The following is a 21,610-nucleotide window of genomic DNA, read 5'->3' on the forward strand; positions in this document are numbered from 1 at the left end:
TTACCTTGGAAGAAAGAGGATGGAAATCTTCGAATACTGAAACGTTGCATGGAAAAGTTGTAAAATAGATCTTGAACAATTAGAAGATCGTTTATGTTAATTTGAGGCAGATGCCGGCAGACCTTGAATCTCGAAGAACAAACGAGTAGCGTGATTTAGGCAGAAGAATGAAAAATACACTGTGAAAATTGCAGAAGAACCTGACGAATGTGAAAAACAGAGAAGAACACAGTCGTGGTTATTTTAAGGTATAAATAATCGAAAATTCTTTATAATCTTTTAATTATATAGTTTTTGGAGATAGTTGGATAGAGGATCAGAAATTCAGAAAACCAAATTAATTTCAATTTCAGTGAAATACAATATAACGCATAATCAAGACATTCGCAATCTAAACGACGAGTTAGCACGTCTTTTCCAGTCAACAAGAAAGAAACTGTCGAGAGAAAGCGAGTCTTCCTTCGAAAAGAATTGAGATAAAAATACATAAATATGCAAAGGAAAAAAAAATAGTTGATCTGAATGGAATGTCGAAATAAAATGCGACTAATCTGATAAACCTTGAACTTTGTCCAGTAACGCTGGTCAGTTTTCTGTGATCGATGTCTACTCTCGTTTATCACGAAGTCACGGTGTCACAGCGTTTGATTTAAACAAACAAACATCGTGAACTTTGATGTCCGATCTGGATTTGTCTCTCTCTCTCTCTCTGTTTTTTTTTTTTTTTGTTTTTGCCTGATTATAAAGTATGATTTAGAAATAACGAAAGACGAATATTGACGCGCGATCTTTGGCATTTCCTTCTTCTTCTCCGAACTTCTTTGGCCAGGTAAACATCATAATTCCTAGAACACGGAAGAGCTGATATTTGATTTGAATATTATCGAGTAGGCGTCGATCAGAATTCCATAATTACGATAAATTTCACAGTCCATTGAACCTGAGCGACCAAGAAAGGTCCGATTAGGAATTCCGTATCTAGAAAATTTACATTTCCATCGGGTATATCTTTCCTTCGATTTGAAATTTCAATTCACTCGTCGAGATTTCTTAAGGCCCGAAGCCACAAGCGCGTATATTATTCTTTTCATGTTTATTGTTCCTTTTGAAATTCTTGACGAGTCGAATGCACGATCGATGTTGGCAATAGAAACGTCAGCTTATTTCATAAGCATGACGAATAATATTTACGGTAATCCGAAACGTTGAACGTCAGTTTGACACGTCAAACGTCATAACAATTTTATCTCGTCGAGTTATCGCGAATTCTGAAAAAAAAAGAGAAAAAGAAAAGAAACAGTGAGAAGAGACGAAAGATAGAATCGCTTAAAATATTCGACTGGGTCGGACTGGACGTTAATTTTCGATGATTAAATAAACTCCGCATACGTCACTAAATTGATATCGAAATGTTGTCGGTTTGTTTAGTTTCCCCAGCTGTGTTTAACATATAACGCGAACGTTTACACACGTGTTGCGGATATTCGCAACGAACCGATGCAAATTTCACGTGTAATCGATGGCCGGTACGAATGCGAGAGAAAAACGAACATTGCCGCCTAATGGAACGAAAACGAGATAATGTGGAGGGCAATCGGCACGATACTAACTCACGTGTTCCTATGTGCGAGTAAATCGAAAAATGGGTATTTCCGCGGTATGAAAATTTCGTCGTTGCCAGAGATTTTTTTTTTTTTAATCGTTGTTTCTGAAACTGTTAATTAAGATCGTTATTCGAAGCTTCGAAGCTGTGGCCAACAATTTCTGCGACTCGTCGCCACAAATTTGTACCTTTGGATTATTATCCTTGCACATTGACGTGCAAAATTAAAGGATCGCTAAATTTCCCATGAAAAATCGTCGGTTTCTAAACCGTTACAATTTCGTGAAAAAAAGATGACGGCGTATCTTGGATTATTATAGTCTGTCGGTGGCAAACTTTTCATTTAAATTCCAATAAAACGACGACAGAAAATCGTACATCAAGTTGGACGAAGTCGTTCTAAGGGGGTGGCTTCGATTTTCGAACTCACGTTGATGAAGAATATTCTTCAATGTCCGCGGAGACGTTTGGATTTGTACAACTTTCGACAAGTATTTTCACTTTCCGATCGGCTACACGATGTAGAAAAGCGTCTTTGTGAAAAATGTATCCGAGTATCGTTGTATGATTTTCTTTATCACGAAATTGTGACAGTGTAAATAGTGGATAATATTTCCTTGGACATTTAGTGATTTTTTTAACTTTGCCACCGTGGATTTACTTATACAGTTCATTTCTTGTTCAATTTTCGCGTTTTTGTTTATTCACTGAAAAATGGTTTGTAATTGATGTAATAATTCAAGGTTTTACGGAGTCAGAACGATTTTACATTTTCGTAATTTTAGAATTCTTTCTCCACCCAGTACCGATTTACATCTGAATGTTTTGCAATCTCGGTGTCTCGTGATTTTAAAATATGAAATTTCATACTAGGAAGATTCATAGCTTGCATATTACCTTAAAGAGTATTCAACGTTGTAGGAAGATGGTGACGCGAAATTTCCATTGCCGGAAGGTTGAACGGCCTGAAAGGACGGAAAACATCTTTGCATATAAATCGATGGTATACATACAAATAAGACGAGATAAATTAGCGTCACCAGCCGTGGATCCTTCAGACGCGCTCTCCGACTTTAATTAATGCAGAAAACGAAAACGTGATCGCGAGATAATACGATATCTTCTCGAGGAATTCCTCTCGCGAGCCCGCCGCGTTGACCTAACCTTTTGATTAGACTGTGAAACAGAGTCGTCTGTTGCGACGAATAAACCGTGTTTTTATACGAAAAGTCGACCGATTACAAAGCAAAACGATATTTTAATTCGACGAGATTTAGATGCAACTCGAACGGACGAACAATATTTTCTGCCGACGATGCAACATTCGACTTTTTACGAGTCTTTGAACAATTTGCAGTCGCAATGAATTTCCTTTTCTTCGAACTTTATCGAAACTTTGCAACAATTTATTTGGATTTTAGAAATATTTTGAAATGCAAGCATATCCTCCGTTTCAATCGTATCATCCGTTTTACATGTTTGTGAAGTATTTACGACAGACGTAAAAATAAATGAAACGAATCTGTTCTACATTTCAGCATTCGAGTGTTATTCTAGGAAACGTTGGTTTAAGTATGGTGTTTTGTATGAAAGAAGACGTTCTTGCGAGGTGAAATTTCATGCATAATACATGGAAATGGTAAGTAGCGTGTGCATCGATATCAATCTAATCGGTTCACTGACTGAACGTTATTCGATGCGTTGCATACCGGGCACGATGCCGCTAGGGAAGACAAATGGTGTCACACGTACATACTTAATTGATACGCGTCGGTCTGCCTATGCTAGTTATCGCCATTCCGTGATTTATTACGGCACCAATAAATCCGAGCATAATGCATGTGACAGTCGGCGGGTTAGTGACCAATTAATCTGGAGTTCCAGAATCATCGTATTCGAAAGTTCAAATGGTTTACTCTAGAATTCTGGAGTTCTGCAGTTTCGTAGCTTTATAATTGTCGAGTTTAATATTTTTCTAGTCTCGGGATTTTTCAATCGCAGAAAATTCTCGGACTTTAGAATGTTCAATTATAAAGCTGTAAAACGCTCGAATTTTAGAGTTTAGACGTTTTAGGGTTCCTAGAGTTCCCGACTTCTGAGATATCGGGACTTGGTTGCTAGAGTTCTCAAAGTCTAGAGCTCTAATATTCCCAAACAACAATGTTTAGAGTTCTGATGTTGCAACATTGAAGAGTTGCAGATTTTTAAACTCTTCGCATTCCAAATTTAGAAGATTTCAATGTTCCAAAGTTCCGGCACTTTACAGTACAGAACGTTGTTATTCGAGTTCTAAAGTGCTGGATTCTAGAATTCGAGAATGTAGGGCTCGAGAATTTTGAAGCTCGAGTTCTAAAGTTCTGAATTTCTTGATTTGATAGAACTTTTGAGTTCGGGAGATCAGAGCACTCTAGAGTGCCAAAGTGCGAGTTCCCCAGTTCCAAAGTAACTTGTCGAGTTTGACCGTTCAGAACACTCTATGGTTCTAAAATTCGAGTTCTCGAGTTCTCGAGTTCCGAATATCATACGTACGTCCGTAAACTTCGAGAATTTTAGAATTCTGTATGAATATCATACAGATAATAATCTACCTCCAGAATTCAAGATTTATGATTCTAAAGTTCCAAAGTCTACCAACACTCGTGTTTTCCAACTTGTCGTACTCTCGATCAATAGAATTTCGAGCACACGATTGTCGAAGAAACCAACGAACGACAAATTGACCGCGACGCGATTAATCACCAAAACTAATTAACATCGGCGCCTCTTCGGTAACAATCAGATCGATAATTCATTAGTGCAAGGTAGAGGAGAAATGGCGAGTGCGTCGCGGTTCTATTATGCTTTTTTCACTTCGTGATATTAATCGTTAGAAACTGGATCAATTAACGGTGCTAATTAACGTTCGCATCTATGCACCTCGCTTTCAAATTCAGATAGAAAACGATATAATACTTGGTTCTTTGTCAGACGAAGAAAATCGCCGAGGACAAAAATATCTCTTGCACAGAGAGAACGATATTTTGATGGAATTGTTCAACGATGAGTGCGAAGAGAATTGATATGATCATACTGGTGGAAAATTTCACTGGAATATTATACCGAATTTGATGATCCTTGGCGGAACGCTCCTCGTGAAATTGCGGCATAAGTTCATCTTATTTCTCTGTAGGTATACAGAAACTTTCACAATGCGAAGTATTTACATAAACGAAAGTGGAATTTAATAATTCTAGAACTCAGAAATTACGTCAGATATCGTACGTACGTCGTACACGTCTCTAAAGGCGTTTCTCAAATCTGTTTCTATTTTCCTTTTTGCCATTATCAGCGATGAAATTGGTTGAATATTCTTCTATATTTCAACAGAATTGAATTTTCCAATAGAGCTTATCGTCTTTTGGATAATTCTGACGCATATTTTAATGTTAAACGTAATAACAGTAAATCAATTGTATTGTAATATATACACAAAGAAAATGTCTTGTGCGTGTGAAACGAAGATTATTCTAATAACTAATCCGAATAGGTGAATATCAAAAAATAATGCAAGATTATTTTCACGAAACTCAAACGATAAACAGTGTAATACAGAAATAGAAGCTACTTATAGCGCTGAAATAGAACTCAGAAATTGTACGTCTTCGAGTGCGCACGGAATTTCATCCTTGTAGACAGTGGATATACTCTCGAGTGCGTTTGTATGTTGGCTCTAAATCTGGATCTCAAGTTGAGCGGTCGATAAGTGCGCGATGATTCGTCTTAATGCGTTTGATCGCTTGTATCGTAACACGGATAAGTGTTCGCTGAGATACAGGCCTGAAACAGATGCACAGAGTTTAATTTTGGAAACAGGAATAAGAACTGTTAAAACCGCGGGAGAAAGTACATTCGTCCATACTCTTTCTACCGATATCGATCATCTCCTTACTTTTCTTCATGCTGTCGTGTTCTCTCGTTTATTTTCTAACATTAAAAGATATCTTCGACCGGGACAAAATATAAGAAAGATGTTATTGGTGTACACGATCTCTCCCTTCGATCTTAAACATCTTCGAAACGTTACGAATTCTTTTCATAAAATGAGAGCGAGGTCGGAATATTAAAATTGCAGGATCGCAGCAACATCAACGCAAGAATCGCCAAATCTTTATCGAAATTCTGTATCATTCCATAGATTCCAGTTGAATTTCACATACATAAATTAGATTTCACAGACCGAGTTTCAGAAATATTCACGAAGGACGCGTTTGAATAGATCTCCTTCTTTACATTTGCTCGTCTGTCTTAGTACCAAGTACTTTTCGTCTGCTAAAATAAGATCGAAGCACAAAGCTTGAAGAATCATGGCGAGGCTTAAATTTCAGCATAATTCACAGCTGCAAATCTTGGCTTAACCGAATCGCATACAGCATCCCGTATAATCCAATAGAACAACGACAGAAACACTCCATAAACCGTGAAGACAACAAGTCCCAGTGGCCGTCATCCGAGATCTGGCTTCAGCAATCGCAAGTGAAACTCGGCGAAGCTCGCTCGGATAAGAAACTGTTAAGGATAAGAAATTCGTTTATTTAGAGAATAGTAGCGCTGCCACTACACAGACCATAGTAAAGAGTAATGTTTATTGCCAAACAGAGAGAGTTACGGAAGTTGGTTGCAACTGAACGCTCGGAGGGATCCTGCCGTTTAGACGGTCTAAATAGCTGGAACAGCTGCACCACTTCCACCGAGTGGCCGTATATCAAGTTCTTAACAATAGGAGGACAGGAATTCTCCCGGTGCCAGGGATGTCGGATAATGGGTTGGCTGGCCGCGAACTTCCACGTGCGCGCTTTTCCAAGGCTGCCATTGGTAACACTGACTGATGGCAATTAGCTCTTTTACTATCGGAATGGGTCTTAATGCTTAGAGGGGCCGTGTGTTAAGTTTGATCAACTTGCTCTTTCTTCTCGTCTTCCTGTCCTTCATCTTGCTATAGGTTCACGTACTGGTTCATAGTGGATCGTGAGGATATATCATATGAAATCTTTGACGAATGCATCACGATGTGTCGTAACTCCGCGTTCTGAGATTTTGTTAGCACTCTCATGTTTATCGTAGCGGTACAGTTTGGAAAAAGTTCGAGGATGGACGTCAAAGCTGCAGGATTGTAAGTGTGTCTGAATTGTCGATTATCCGTTATACTGATAAGTCTCGATATTCAACGAGATCACCTTTAACAATGTATAGCATAGTAGTTAAGAAAAATATTAGCACAACGTTGTACCTATTAGAACATTTGTATAGTAATTGATCAGGCCCAGTGTTAAGTTTCGTATTTTCTGGTAGTACTTTTATGCAACTATGAAGGTTTGTATCATGAAAATGAAATGTATAGAACCCGATGGAAAAACGCTGTAAGTGGAAAATAAGGGTAACACAAGGCGTCGTGTACGTTTGCGGAGTAAATATCTCGTAGCTTCTATGTAGATTTTCAGATTTGTTTGAAATTCGAACAATATAACCGTGACAGTCGCATCTCATTACAAATCCAATGAAATTTCAAGATGTTTTCTGTAACACGTGCAATCTATACGCGAAAATTGTCTATGGTAACTGTTCAAATACATTGCTGAGTCATCGTATATCGACTTAACTGCAGCCTAAGATTTCCACATGGTCAAAGGAATATTATTAAATGAAAAACTTCTCGTCCAATTGCCCGTCCCTTTACGGCGATAGACTTCGCCTGGTAAATGTTTAAACGCGCTTAAGTACACCAAGGCTAACGCCTTTAAGGCTTGACGGTATTATTATTCCCACGGGTATAAGTCAGAACTTTAAACGGTGCTGTATCTATCTGGTTGTCTGTTTAGCAAACCGTTTGGCAAGTGTAAACCCGGCTATCCACGGTTTCCTCTGGAATCAATTTTCCCGTCAGCGTTTTCAGACGTTACAAGCGACCGTTGGAATTTATGCGACGCCATAAAACGCGTGTCCCATAGGGGCCGCTCTTGCGTCAGTATCTGTCGCAATATTCTAGTAACACGACGTTGATGGCGCGGCGTCTCACAGCGCGGTATTCGAACGAGGCTTCGCGACAAAAGTCAAAATTCGCGGGCTACGTTGGCAGACCATGTTCGCAGAACAGATTGGCACGTTCACGGGCCATATTCGCACATTTTCACGTTCCACTGTACGGCATTTGAATGACGATTCGGGACAAAAGGGCACGTTTGCAAGTTTCCAGGCCACGTTCGCAGTTATACGAGACACATATCGGGACATGCTTCTCATATATGCGGAAGTAGCGTGTGTTCCGCTGCCTCGATATCGAAAAGGATTCTTAAGATATTCCTATATCTATATATGCGGTATATAGAATTATTCATATGTACATTTGTTTATTTATTTATTTATTATTACTTAATATATCGTCGAATTATACATGTATAATTCGTTACGTTGTTTGCACACTTTTGCCTCGTATTAAGTCTATATATTTATGTATTAACACTTTGACTGCCACGCCGAAATCACATGTTTCGCTGAGGATGACACCGGGAGTATTTTTATTATTCAAAGCATATAATGGCACAATCTTTTACTACAATTATTATCACGATATTGGTAGTTATTTTTCTATAATACACGCGTTTAGAGATTTTATTTCCTTTATTAACTTTTATTTAAGTTTAAAATCATGAGAAGCTTAAAATTTCTATTGGGTTAGCAACTAAGCGATTGCGGATTTCGTCAATACCATCTAATGACAAAATCCGCGATCGCCTAGTTGCCAACCCAATAGTTCGTTTAGATTTTGAACGTTATTAACACTTTGACTGCCACGCCGAAGTCACATGTTTCGCTCAGGACGCCACGGGAGTATTTTTATTATTCAAAGCATACAATGGAAAAATAATAATAAATTGATGATCTAAGACAACATTCTTCCCCAATGGACCGTTTATCTTATTGATGGTCACGGGTGACCACCGTGGCGTCTTGCTAACAGTTGATAGCGACGTATTATAACAAGGTTTCGTTTATTTCAACAAACCATTCGCATTCGCTATTTCGTCGTAAGCAGAACGTGCAGAATATATTGTTGAAACGTGTAGAAGATGTTAGTAAACGGTATCTGCTCATTATATATGAATAGTAAGATATGTGCACACTTCTAGCTTCAATTGTATGATTATAAAGCAGCGTTTACGATTATTTTCTGAGGTGTGTTTATAATAATTTTCGTAGATTACCCCTCAAACATATGGATGCGAACACAGTGCAGCGTTAGATGCAAGATTTGTTCTCATTTTTTTTTTTATTGATGTTCTAATAAAAATGTTGAATTATTCAATGGTGCACTTTTTATTTCAAAGTATCTTCTATTTATCGGTTATATTCAAAATGCCCTAACTGTCAATTTTCATACAATTTTTACAATCGTAAGAAGTTCAAGCTCTCGGGTCATTAATGACCACAGTGGCGTCACAGGAAAAACCGTAGCTGGTCATATATGACCAACGTGGCAGTCAAAGTGTTAACTACGGTTATCATTGTTATCATTATCATTATTATTATTATTGTGATTATTATCGTTATCAGTTTGGTATAACCAAAACTGGCTTCAAAATATCGAAATCTCAATTTGAAAATATTGCAGAGGACGTTTAGTGGATCTGATAGAGAAATCTTTTGCCGGGACAGAAGCACCAGGAGTTCTCCCTGTACGCGACAGCCATCCGGAGGGAAACGAAAGAGTTGGATGGAGGGTTTAAAGAAAAACGGCCACGTTTGCAGGTTTTCACGTTCGTGTCGCGTTCACAAGAACGATACGCGACGAGACGGCTTCGTCTTTTTCTTCGAATTCTTTGTTCTTTTTTGACAGATTGTTCTGAACCAATAGCGTTCCTCGAAATTGGTTTTCTCAGAGCATAAGTGCAGACCGAAGTATTCGAATCAATAGCATTATTCGTCGCTAAATTGGCAAACTATGTATGTGCTCAGAGCAATGGCTTTTTTATTTTAATTTCGACAATTGATAAAAATATACAAGCGATTTTAACGCTGAAAATTGATATCGATTTATCTTCAAATGGAAACACGATTGTGCGAATAATCATTATATATATGTGGCATAAGTGTTATCAAGATTTCGAGAATTTCAATCTTATCTCTATTTGATGCTGTATCATTTTGTTAACATTTAACCTTCACTTTGGTAGTTACTTATTAATTCATTTAATTTAGTATAATTGCGATAATATGCGTAATTTATCGTATTGTGTTTAAACACGTTACAACACGTCAACTTTACCAACGTTTAAATCTTAACTGTTGTAGTTATTTATCATTCTCGTTGAATTTTAACGTTTTACTAATTACTTTAATTTTTCCAGTATCTTTAATATTTATTTAACCTTAATAATACTGGAATATTTAACGCTTATTTTAATAAAAATTCTCAAGAATATTACATGCCGAAGACCATTAACGTTATCATTTTTGCTGGATCACCGGCCGCCTTCCATTATTTGGAGCGACGCGACATTAATCAATCTACCAAGCATCAAGGTCACTAATGACGTAATATCGCCAAAATGTGCCCGATCGAGGATGAACGTTATTTGACATTCGCTGATGTCAACGTCGTCGAAAGACACGCTTTCCTTTGCCAATATTTCGTAAGCACTATCGATGTCCCGTATAATAAAGTTACAGCTTCGAGGTTATCGTTTGTCGTTTGTTATTCGTATCGTTTCTATTAGTTATAATATTTAACGACGCTTTAGCTAATTAATATTTAGCTAGAAAATACAATGTTTTAAATCGCAACGTTCCGCATTACGAATAATCTAATTTCTAATTTTTATTCGAATCTTCGATCGCAGTTGTACCTAGAAAATTCTGTTTTCTTTTCTTCGCAAAAGGATTATTGAAATCCTAGTCGTTATCGTAGCAGGTCGCCTTTTTCAAAGGAAAAGGATTAAAATCGATCGTCGCTTGGAAGAATTACTCAAGTGTCAGCCATAATCACGCAAAACGACTCACTTCTTTTTCGCAAGAAGATTACATTTAAATGCAATTTGTAATCACACAGAATAATTGTTCCTCTGATTTTTTCAAATCCACTTTTCTTCATCTTCCGAAGGAATCGTAGCTCGTATTCACGTAGAATTAGTTCCCTTCTACTCCGACGGAGAAAGAAATAATCACGTAAACTGCATAATTGTTCTTCTCCTCGCTAGAACAAGATTATTCGAATACACTTGTAATAACGCGATAACGAAAACCACCGACCAGACGTTTTATCGTAAGAAGAACTCTATTTCTATGGACATAATGGATCACGTGCAGCCTTATATTGCATGATTCCTCGCATAGTTGGCGCACCAGGTCGTGCAGTTTTCGGCGGAAACACGCGCAATTAGCGCGACCCTCGGCTTTCTACTCAAATTCGATATTTCATGTCACGATAGTACTTAGACTTGAGTCAGTGCGGGAAAAGAAACATCGGAGAAATGAATCGAGTAAATGCCTCATGGACGTTACACGTGTTCGTTGGAGAAAAGATCGATCGTGACCGTGCTTATGAATACTGAAATTTCCATACGTTCGTGGGCGTTCTCGAGCCGAAGTGCGAATAAGAAAAGAAAATATCGTCTGAATTCTTGGAACGTTTTAGGAAAATTGTCCCTTAGGCTCGAACAATTTGTATAAATAAAGCGATCCACTTGGACTTGGTAAACATGACTGGTCGATGAGAATCAAGCGGTATTTTCTATTCCCCATTATCTTTATGCAACAGCTCGTAAAGGTGTTCGCGTATTCGCCATAGATACGTCACGATAGTATTTGAGCAGTGAGAAGTTATTGGGTTGGCAACTAAGCGATTGCGGATTTTGTCGATACCACCTAATGACAAAATCCGCAATCACTTAGTTGCCAACGCGATAGAATCTTTATGTACGATGTGTCGTAGGAAACGTTCGAAATTTCATTAGCACCATAATCGATAGACTGCGAATTTTTATGCAAATTCGTATCTTGGAGGATACAAAAAAGTGGTGTCTCGGTAGAAAATTATTTTACCTAGCTATAGCTAGTTTCACGTGGTAAGTATTATAGGAAACACTGTACTTTGCGTATTTTCGTGCAAAGTTTCTATACACATTTCCTTTATAATATAAATCGTTTATCTAAGTTGCATTTTTATTAATTGCATTTATGAAAATAAATTTATGAATTTGCCTAACTATCCACAGTCTATTTTGCTATTTATATTTTATTACCACATTTTACTATCTGTAGACGTAAAACGAAACGTAGATGTTGAAGGATTAAATAATAAATTAAACAGCAAACGAAATAGATGTTCTTCTACGCTAAGATCATCCAAGTGTCTAGTTTAGAACGACTCGAACATCTTGCAATTGGCATTCCTTGCGAGTGATCCAGCTTTCTGATCACGGCGTCACCACCCACGAGCACGTCGATTAATTAAACGGTGATATTTCCAGACGGCTGACAAGGCCTTGACGAACATTCTTTTTAATCGAAATTGCGACATGTTTACGCGTAATCCCACGCATGCAACGATACCGCCTTGTTTGTCTCGTTTGTCTGTACGCGTCCACATGAGGCAGGAGGTCAAATTCAAACGTCAAACGTTAAGGTTCGTTTAATCGCGTACAACCGTTTAGTCGAGTGACGAGTAATTTGCTAACTTGTTGCGTGTGGGCGTTGAAATTTAGTCGAGTAGATCGATAAAACGATTTAATCGAGTAGATCCATTTGATTAGGTTTGCCTGGTTGTATAGGGTGCTTCCACCATACTCGCTACTAACCGACTAAACTTGTTACTAAACTCTACTAATTCCGGTTACTTTCTACGTACTAAACTCCAATACCTAACTAAACTTCAATAGTAGTTGCCTTATAATTGTAATTGGCTCGTCACTCGATCGAATCATTGGATGGTGGTTGCGCGTCTGAACAAGATCGCTTAAAGACGATCGATTTAGAAATTTGAAAATTGAATCGAGTTGTTTGTAGCGAGACAGTTTAATCGGATAGTTGCATTTCATGAAACTTTTCTACCTCACCAGGCTTCTTCTTTTACCTTATTATTAACCAACTAAACTCGTAACTAAACTGCGTACTAATTCACTTTCTATGTACTTGAACTGTTTAGTTAGCAACAGCAATTGGCTAGTCGTCGCCCGACTAAATTATTCGACACGTCTGAACGGATCTGCACTGTTGACGTCGATGTTAATTATTATTCCATCGTTAGAAATTATCTCGGTGACGCGGCAGAAGCTTCTGGCAGGCGTGAACGAGGTCAGAAAAGCGACGTCACTTTACGACGTGCTTCGCCTCGCCATAGTGGAAACTTTTTGAATTATGTGTTGCGTGAAATAAACGCTGACAACTCGCAATTAGAATTTTATTTATAGCCGTACGTACGAAGTTGTATGCTGATACGCGGTAATAGAAATTTATTGCTATGGAAAATGTCATGAAGCCCGACGTTTACAAAGGTTAGCGGAGTGAAAATGATAAGATACGCAAGCTGTAGTCATCGCGTTCTTCCCTTACAGCCTTCACCTTCCATATTTCCTATGTAATTTCAATCTCTACGCCATTTATTTTTAACGATCCTCTTTAACGATTTTCTATCTTATCCGCCACACTACTCGATACTTATGTCACCTTCGTTTCGAATACTACGAGCTTGTTAAGATCATGTTGGCCAGATACTCGGAGCCGATCGGATCGTATTTCGCGGTGGATATCGTAAGCACAGGCATCGAAATCACCGTCCAGTTTCCTAAGGGGCTTCGTAAATTATCGTTATATATACAGTACTTACACGGAACCAATTCCCCAAAGGGAATTGCGCTCCACAAGACGTTTGCGTCCTTCGCTTGCAGCATGTTTCACTCGCCTCCTTGACAAACGCTGCAAATGGAAGATGATTTACAGCAGAAACGTTAATCGATTGGATCAATCCATGAGCGATGTACAAAGAAACTTGTTAACGCTAATTAGTCGAACTAATGAGTTACTTATCCGAACACGTTCAGTTTATTCGTTGCTTTTTGTGTAAACGATTTCGTTGCTTTTGTAAAAAACTATGTATCTTCTCGTGAATTTTACATGGACGTGTTTTAGATGTGGCTGTTTTTAAATTGATCTTAAGTAGATGTAGTCGTGGTTACAAATGAAATAAAATGGTTGTATAGTTCTTCCATATCTACGTACGATAAAAATTACAATAAAAGATACGAGCTGAAGGAAGAAACCAACAATTATTAGGTTGGCCGAAAAGTGTCTTTCTTTTACAGACGCGTCTTTTACAACGACGTAGCTTTATACAAAACGTGAAACCTAATCTATCGAACGTTGTAATCTTTATCCTGATAGAACGAAATGGATCACACGTAATTCGATAAAACAATATAAAATGGAAAATGTTGTGCATCCATTATTTCTATAATGGAAATACATTGAAAAATTACAGAGATCTAATACAATGGAAATACATTGAAAAATTACATGGAGATCTAATAGGATGAAAAATTACAAGAAAAATCCGACAGCGTCACGAAACTTTTCATCGGTACTATACGTCATTGCGAAAAATTTGCCAAGAGAAAGACACGTCGGTTGCAAGAACAAAGGAGCGTAAACGTCTGATCGAGCTTGTACTTACGTACGACGAGCACGTAACGGACACGGAATGTGCATCACGACTTCTTTGCACCTGTCTGATTTATGAATACCATTCGCGTATACGCGGATCTAACGTTTGTCCAACGAAGAAAAAGACTCGTTACAGCAATTAAAAGCGAATGAAAAAAGAAATGTGAAACAGTAAGAAGGAAGATCGTCGTGTATTCTCGTGTCGATCGTCGATAATTTGTCGGCAAATTAACGTATCGATTTCTCCCTCGTATTAACCGCGTTTCCTACTTAGGCAACACGATGATTTTTTGATCGCGACAGTGTATTATTCACCGTAGCAAGCTGTATGTCGCAACTGTGCAAAAACCGTGAAACGACTGGCGCATTCCACGTTACAGCGGAATGCAGTTACGCGAGACATACGTGCGTCGCGTAACCGATCGAATCTTTTTCGTTTCTGATCTCGTTCGCTGTGTTTCAGTTTGGCCGAATAAATCTTTGTAAAAGTAAAGAACGAAATTTTAGTTGTTGATTCAATCTTTCGTTATCGAATTTCAATTTCTCATTCGTTTATTCGTTATCCGATTTCAATTGTTTCGTCGGTTATTCCATTTCAATTTTCAAGTTTGTTCTTGAATCTTCGTAAAAATCATCGCAGGATTTCTTGAGCTTCTCGTGAAATACATATTTCTACCGTACTAAACGTTATTATTATACAGAACAGTGTATTATTTGTATTGTAACATTCAGTATTACATTACAGTGCTATACATTTTACAATGTAGTTCTGTATTGACATGGTCAAATGAGAAGAAAAAGCGCTTTACGTAAGCCGATAACAATGTGTTAACATTATACCGTAATATTATACAGAAGAAAATCAATGTAATATAATAAGCGTCTTTCAAAATCTATTCAACATACAATGCATAAAATTCTACTAAATATTAATCTTCCTAACATCTTCCTTCCATTCACTTCATGCATCCATCATCCACGTTTGCACATCAGCAAAATGAATCCGATTTCATGGTATCTACCACGCTACAGAAGCCAAGCTACAGGTCCAAGACCTACAAAACCAAGTCCTGCATTCGAGATTACGTACATTTGGCGAAATCCTGAAATTTGAATTATCCAAATCGTGGAAATACCGATTCACAAAGTATAGGACGCGTTAGTGGCGATTGAGATGTCAATTGGCTATGGAGAAGTGGCCGTAACTAATTGTCAGCGAGTTCAAAGCTGTTCTAATTCAACTAGATACGCGGCGTGATGAACGAGCAAGCTGATATATAACTGTGCGATCCTCCGCGAATGCAGATCTCGTTGTCAGTCGTATTCATTGGCCTAGTTCGAACCGAACAATTGATTCGCCTTGCGGACGTTATTTCCAAGTCAGATCGAGCTTTTGTACGTGTAGGATGGAAAAAACGGGATTTTTCTGGTTCAACGTCTCTTAAAGCAATCGCTCAACACTTTGCTGTTGAAAATTGAAAGGAAAGCGGTCCGCTCTTTAGTTTCTTAGTGGGAGATAGCTTGATAGGTTGATGTATTCAAAAATGTGCGAAATACTCGTTCGAGCAAGCAATTGTGAAGGAAAAACTATTGTAACGCGAATATCCGAAAATTTCTTGGATGCTGGTAGAATTAAAATGTTAACTTCGGGATGTCAAAAAATTCAAAGTAAATTGAGAAACAGGTGACACAGCTACTGGAGCGTAGCGAGTCTTTGAAGAACTACGTTAATTTGCGTCAGACAAAGGGAATGTCTTTTGCTCTCGAAGCTCGTCGTACGTCGAGCTTCAAACAATTCCGTCGCCAATAGTATAGAGCGTCATTTAAATTTCATATTTTCGTCATTTTAACCGGCACGATCTCAATTGCAAATCGCCGACCCTCTAAGGAACATACGCCGGGGCGACACAAATCTCCTCGTTGCGGATTTAATGAGCTTCACACTTCCCGGAGACTGAAACTTCTTTGGATTGTTAGAGAAACCAATGGTATGGTCGTTGGTTTTCGGACATACGGTGCAATTCTATCAGAAACTCGATATTTTGTTGTATTTTCATGGATTTGATAGAAGAGCGTTGCTTTTTTTAGAATTTTGTTTTCTTTCTATGTTCGGTCGCTTGGAAACGCTATGTTGTGAAATGGTTTTCAGAGAAACGCTGTACAGAGAACTTGCGAAACTTTTGCTTCCATATATTCTCTATATACTGGGTGGTTGATAACTGGCGATACAAGCGGAAAGGGGGTGATTCTACGCGAAAAAAGAAGCGGAAAATATAGAATAAAGATTTTGTTTCTTTTTTCTAAATTTTTCCATCGAGACAACGATCTACAGTGAGATCCGTTATAACGTACCGCACGCGTACCGAGCGAAATTTCAAAGTCGATTTTCTCGAAAACAAAGCCTCGAACGAAAAATGTTTATCCTATATTTTCGACTTCTTTTTTCGCGTAGAATCACCCCCTTTCCGCTTGTGCCACCAGTTACCAACCACCCTGTATATCTTTCTATTTGATACAAAGTAATCAAATTTGAAGGTTTTCATCGAGTGATCATTCTTTCACTCGCCTCTTTGTGATTCCTTATAAAATAACTAACTCATTACAAGAAAAGAGAATAGAAAAACTAGAAGAGAAAAAAAATAAGAATGCTACTTATTTGAGTTAGGAAAGCGATTCAGTGATTTTCTAACAGAGTAGATAATATAATATATAACACAAATAATATAATGTAGACGATGAACAAAAATCACTGCTATAGTTTCTCGCATCTAAAAATAGTAAAAGAGAAAGGAAAAAGAAAGTGGTCGGTAAAAATTTGCTGCGAGAGCATTTCCATCAGTTCGTCAGTAGGGTGGCGTTGAGAAACGAGGCGAGGCCGGGCTCGAAGCGGCGATTAAATGTCAAACGCAGATCGGATTGTTGTTTCGGTGGACTTTGGAGCGAATGCTCGAAAAAGTTGGCCAGGCTGGTTTTCGAGGAAAATTCAATTCAACCTAGTACCTATCGTTGACAGTCTCGTCACCGGTTCAAAACGCGATCTGCTTCTCTCGATCGTGTAAAACGAGAGATCTCGAACCGATTGAAATCGTCGAACCCACGCCTGTCGTTTATACGTATTTGCCACTGATCGTTCAACGTTATTTGCTCGAATATATACACCTCGATTCATAAGTATTAGAAATATGCACAGGCTCGCGAAAATATTGAAAGAATAGTCGTACACAGTTTTTACGAATATATCATATGCGTTAGATGAAATATTTTGCAATTTCATTAATACTCTAATGACAGTCATAATCATATTCGTAAGATTTGACACAAATTCGAGTACATAGAAGAAATTGCAAGATATTTGACGGAAGTGTATACGTATTTCGTGTTGTAAGATTATTTAAACGATCAGTTATTTATTATATTAATGAGACTTAGTATTCAATGGGGCCATCTTTAACCGAAAGGTACAAAAGATGTAATTAATTATTTCAACGAATAGAAGGAAACTACCAAAAGAATGGAAAAATGGAACATAATTCGATCCATTGAAATTCATCTCATTCTTCAAAACAATATGTAGTTGCCGACAAAAACGTGCTTCAAAGATATTTTCGTTTTTCAGGCACAGCGCGATCGACGAAGAATCGCCAAGTTCGATCACCAAGTCGTTGACAGTGGCCACACCGTCTCCAAGGGACGCCTCACTTGACGATCCTCTGGGTACTTCCACAAACATCAAACAAATTTTCCCATTACACTCCAGCGCTTCGACCGACCAATATTCTTCGATTCGAAGATTCGAAACAAAAGCCAACGACCCCATTAGGCTCCAATACCAACAGATAAAACGAGACTCTCAATCTCCAAACATTGTCAAGAAATCCTCTTGTTCCCCAAAACAGACCACTCTACCAACCGATAACTTAGGTCTACTAAAAAAATCGCCACATTTAGAAAAATTAAATGACCTGGACAGACAACTACCAGAAGGATTCGCAGATTTGGAAAGCAAAGTGACCATCAAGTTACCTTCGGAAGAAGCCACATTGAGGTCTATAGATCGCGAAGATTCCTTCAAAGTTCCATCAAGCCCCGAAGATATTTCTGATCAAGAAATCGTTGAGGTTAGAAAGGACAGTGCTCTGTTCCTGGAGGAACCTGAAGGTCTGCCCACTCTTCGAGAGATACTTAGGTCTAGGAGTCCAAAGATCGTCAGACCTAGAAGGGAGAGTAGCGGATACGGAAGTAATTTGGGAACTTTTGACGAGGATAGAAGAAACTCGTCGTCCGCGGATGTTTTGCAAGATTTGTCGTCGTTTTTAAAAGAGAGACGAAGATCTTCTACCGGTCCTAAACGGTTGAACTCGAGGGTGATTTTGGGCAGAGCCGAGGAGAGTTTGGCTAAAGACGGTGAAGTTGGAAGGATGCCTACGACCGAAGTTCACAGGAAGCTATCTGGGGCTGGACTCGAGATGCCAAATATTGAGGAGGTTAGGGAAGTTCTTAGGGATGAGGTCCCTTCCAGACAGGAGAGCTTGGATAATCTTTGTAGTCTTGTGAAGAGGGTTAGCTCGGGTAAGTTGCGGTGCATAACGATTGGTTGGCTTATAGAATTTTCCTACCTTTATATTTTTATAGTTTTTCGCGATAACTTACTAAGTTGTGATATTTTACGTGTTTATCGTACAAAAATAAGTTATATCTGAAGCTTCTTTTCTGTTCATCAGAAGACTTCTCCATGCGCTGTGGCCTTCTCGGAGATCCTGCGGATCAACGTATCTGCCTAAAAGACACGTCAGGCATATCAACCATCAAACACCAAGACTCGTCAGCCCTCTTCGATTCTTCTCTCAGCGATTCGGCCAACCGTCTCTCGATATCTCCAACCTCGAAGAGTCCGACTCAACCAGTCGCACGTTCCACAACGCCAACGTTTCTCAGTTCCAATATACGAGACATCAACAGGCTCGTCAATAAATCTGACGAGTCTTTTGATCGATCCAAAGACACGAACGCTGAAAGACACAAAACTGTCGCGTCTAGAGTCAACGAAGCATCTCAAAATAAGCTGGCCGCTCTGCAAACCAGAGAGGAAACGGTACAACAATCCGTGAAAAACGATATCCAATTCGATGTTCTTCCACGATCGATTAAGATGTATCAGTTGTTATCCACCCAATCTGAAGATAGATCCGATGGCGAGTTGCATTTGGACAGAAGGATATCGTTTCAAATTTCAAAGCAGGAAGACGTGGCTGCAACAATGATGTCATCGGCGGTATCAATGAACGCGTCTCTGAACAAGTCTTCGAGCGTCTTCACGTTGAAAAGCAGCGTTTCTGGAGATAATCAGACATTGACGTCCGGCGAAGCTGTTGACAGCTGCAACGCGAGGAAGACAGTTTCACCTGGAGAAATTGGGACGAGTCAAAGGTTCCTTGGGGATAGTGGAAACGTATCTGCGAGACCTATTTATCCGTACTGTCCTTACTCGCCCTATGGGAGTCCTCAGGGAAGTCCCAGGAATAGAAGGAGACCTTTGAGAGAGAGTAGGAGAGTTTCTATCGATAACAGGCAGGGAGCTCTTCAGCTGAATCAGTATAAATTATTGGATAATATTGGCCAGGTAAGTTTCTATCCGTTCTGTGACTGTTTCTATGATTTGAACGATTTTCAAAGTCCACTGTACCTCAAAGCTTTATGATATAGTTCATTTTTATTAATCTCAAAGTCAACTCTAAATTAATTCATGTAACCAATTCACAAACACAGGTTTAGGTTTGTCTTCACGTCATCGAATAAATTACAAACATAACATAGAAGTATCCACGATATTCGTAATTAATTAAAATATTTTCCAAAAGTCCAGCAATTTAATTCTTTAATTTTTCAAGTTCACCGGTTTAAAAAACACCAATGTGTTTCGCTTTTATTAACTTTGAGGCTAAATGGGAACTCATGTATGTAATACCAATTCATATTTGTGAGAATATAATTAAGCAAGTAGAACGTCATGGAAAATATGGTTTTACCTATAGAAACACTACTCTTTGGCTACCTTTTTATACATTTTTTTTTATATAATGCGCATTTTGGGCATCTTGCATTTTGAAATTTTTAATTTAACCTCCCTTATACATATCTCGTTAGTAGAACAACCAGACGAATATTCCTTCCTTAATATTCACTAAAGGAAATTCTACTTTTTGCCCTTATCGCGAGCTACCCACGTAAAGTAGCTGTAATAGAACGAAACTGAATATGTAAATGAGAGGCAACCATAAATGAAATATTCTCCAACGGGATCGGTCGTAATTTTTGTTCTTCCCCGGCAAACCGTGTTCCGTTTCCCACGGGAGTTTAGTCCGGTGAAACTCATTAATCGCGAGAAATTTTGAGGCCAGTTTCGATGCACGGCGATTCGCTTTAATCGCGTTTAATTGAACAGTATCGGGAACTGTGCCGCGGGCGCGTGGAAAATCACGCGTTAGCGTATTATTTGCCATCGAAACCGATTAAATATTCTGATCGATCACACGAGATTACTTTGCAGCGTGATTTATTATTTTCAATAACGTCGCGCTGTGTCGTTACGATTATTATTCGATATTATTGTACATTAATCAAAAATGAATTGTGACATTTGTTACATTTATTTCACGCGAAATCATTGAAAAGATGATTTCCGAACGTGAAAAATGTAATTATCAAATGATTTTTAGTCGACGGTAGACGTAGAAAAAACATGGTAAAGGCAGAGAGGATTGTGGTTTGGTCTGTTTTCTTCTTCCTTTACTTTCTTTTTCTTTTTCCTTTTCTTCACTTCGAGATGGTGTCGCGACATAGCATAAATTGCTCCAATTTTCTAAATTACCATTCATTCTCCTTTCCATTACACTTGCTTCGTGATAAAATTCTTTCTCTGCATAAGAAACAGCCGATGAATATATTGCTACAGAGCTTAGATTTTCTTGGTTGAACTTGCCATTACTTCGATAGAAATTGCTTCAGTTATTTGATTATCTTAATTCTAGTAAGAATGTTGCGTTAGAATGTTACACGCTGATTTTTCCGTCATTTTCTATCTAGTTATATCTTTCTAGCGTTAAAAAGTATCTTCAGTTCGAAGATAACAAAACGACAAGAACTGTTTACTAGTATGCGTATTCTCGTTTCAATGTTATCTCGTTATGATTCGAGGGTCGTAGCAGAATCGTATAAATGGAGAAATATAAAATCATCCCATATTACACCTACATCTAAAAAGATTCTTGGCATCCAGTTTGAATTTTCATTTTTGCCAAATTGCTCGTTTTGCTCCTT

The 21,610-nt window shown here is 38.4% G+C and overlaps 1 protein-coding gene across 3 annotated transcripts in view; it reads left to right on the forward strand.

Annotated features, from left to right (window-relative positions):
- Window positions 1-21,610, forward strand: part of LOC117216831 (serine/threonine-protein kinase N3) — a 91,587-nt gene that overhangs the window by 55,240 nt on the left and 14,737 nt on the right. For 2 of the 3 annotated variants that reach the window (XM_033463911.1, XM_033463912.1), the window contains exons 4-5: window positions 17,910-18,862; window positions 19,015-19,913. In XM_033463911.1, the coding sequence (XP_033319802.1) occupies window positions 17,910-18,862; window positions 19,015-19,913 (1,852 nt within the window). The remainder of the gene's footprint in view (window positions 1-17,909; window positions 18,863-19,014; window positions 19,914-21,610) is intronic. The other variant, XM_033463913.1, reaches the window with a different exon arrangement.

The sequence above is a fragment of the Bombus bifarius genome, unplaced genomic scaffold (genome assembly GCF_011952205.1).
Source record: "Bombus bifarius isolate JDL3187 unplaced genomic scaffold, Bbif_JDL3187 scf7180000007973, whole genome shotgun sequence".
Lineage (NCBI taxonomy): Eukaryota > Metazoa > Arthropoda > Insecta > Hymenoptera > Apidae > Bombus > Bombus bifarius.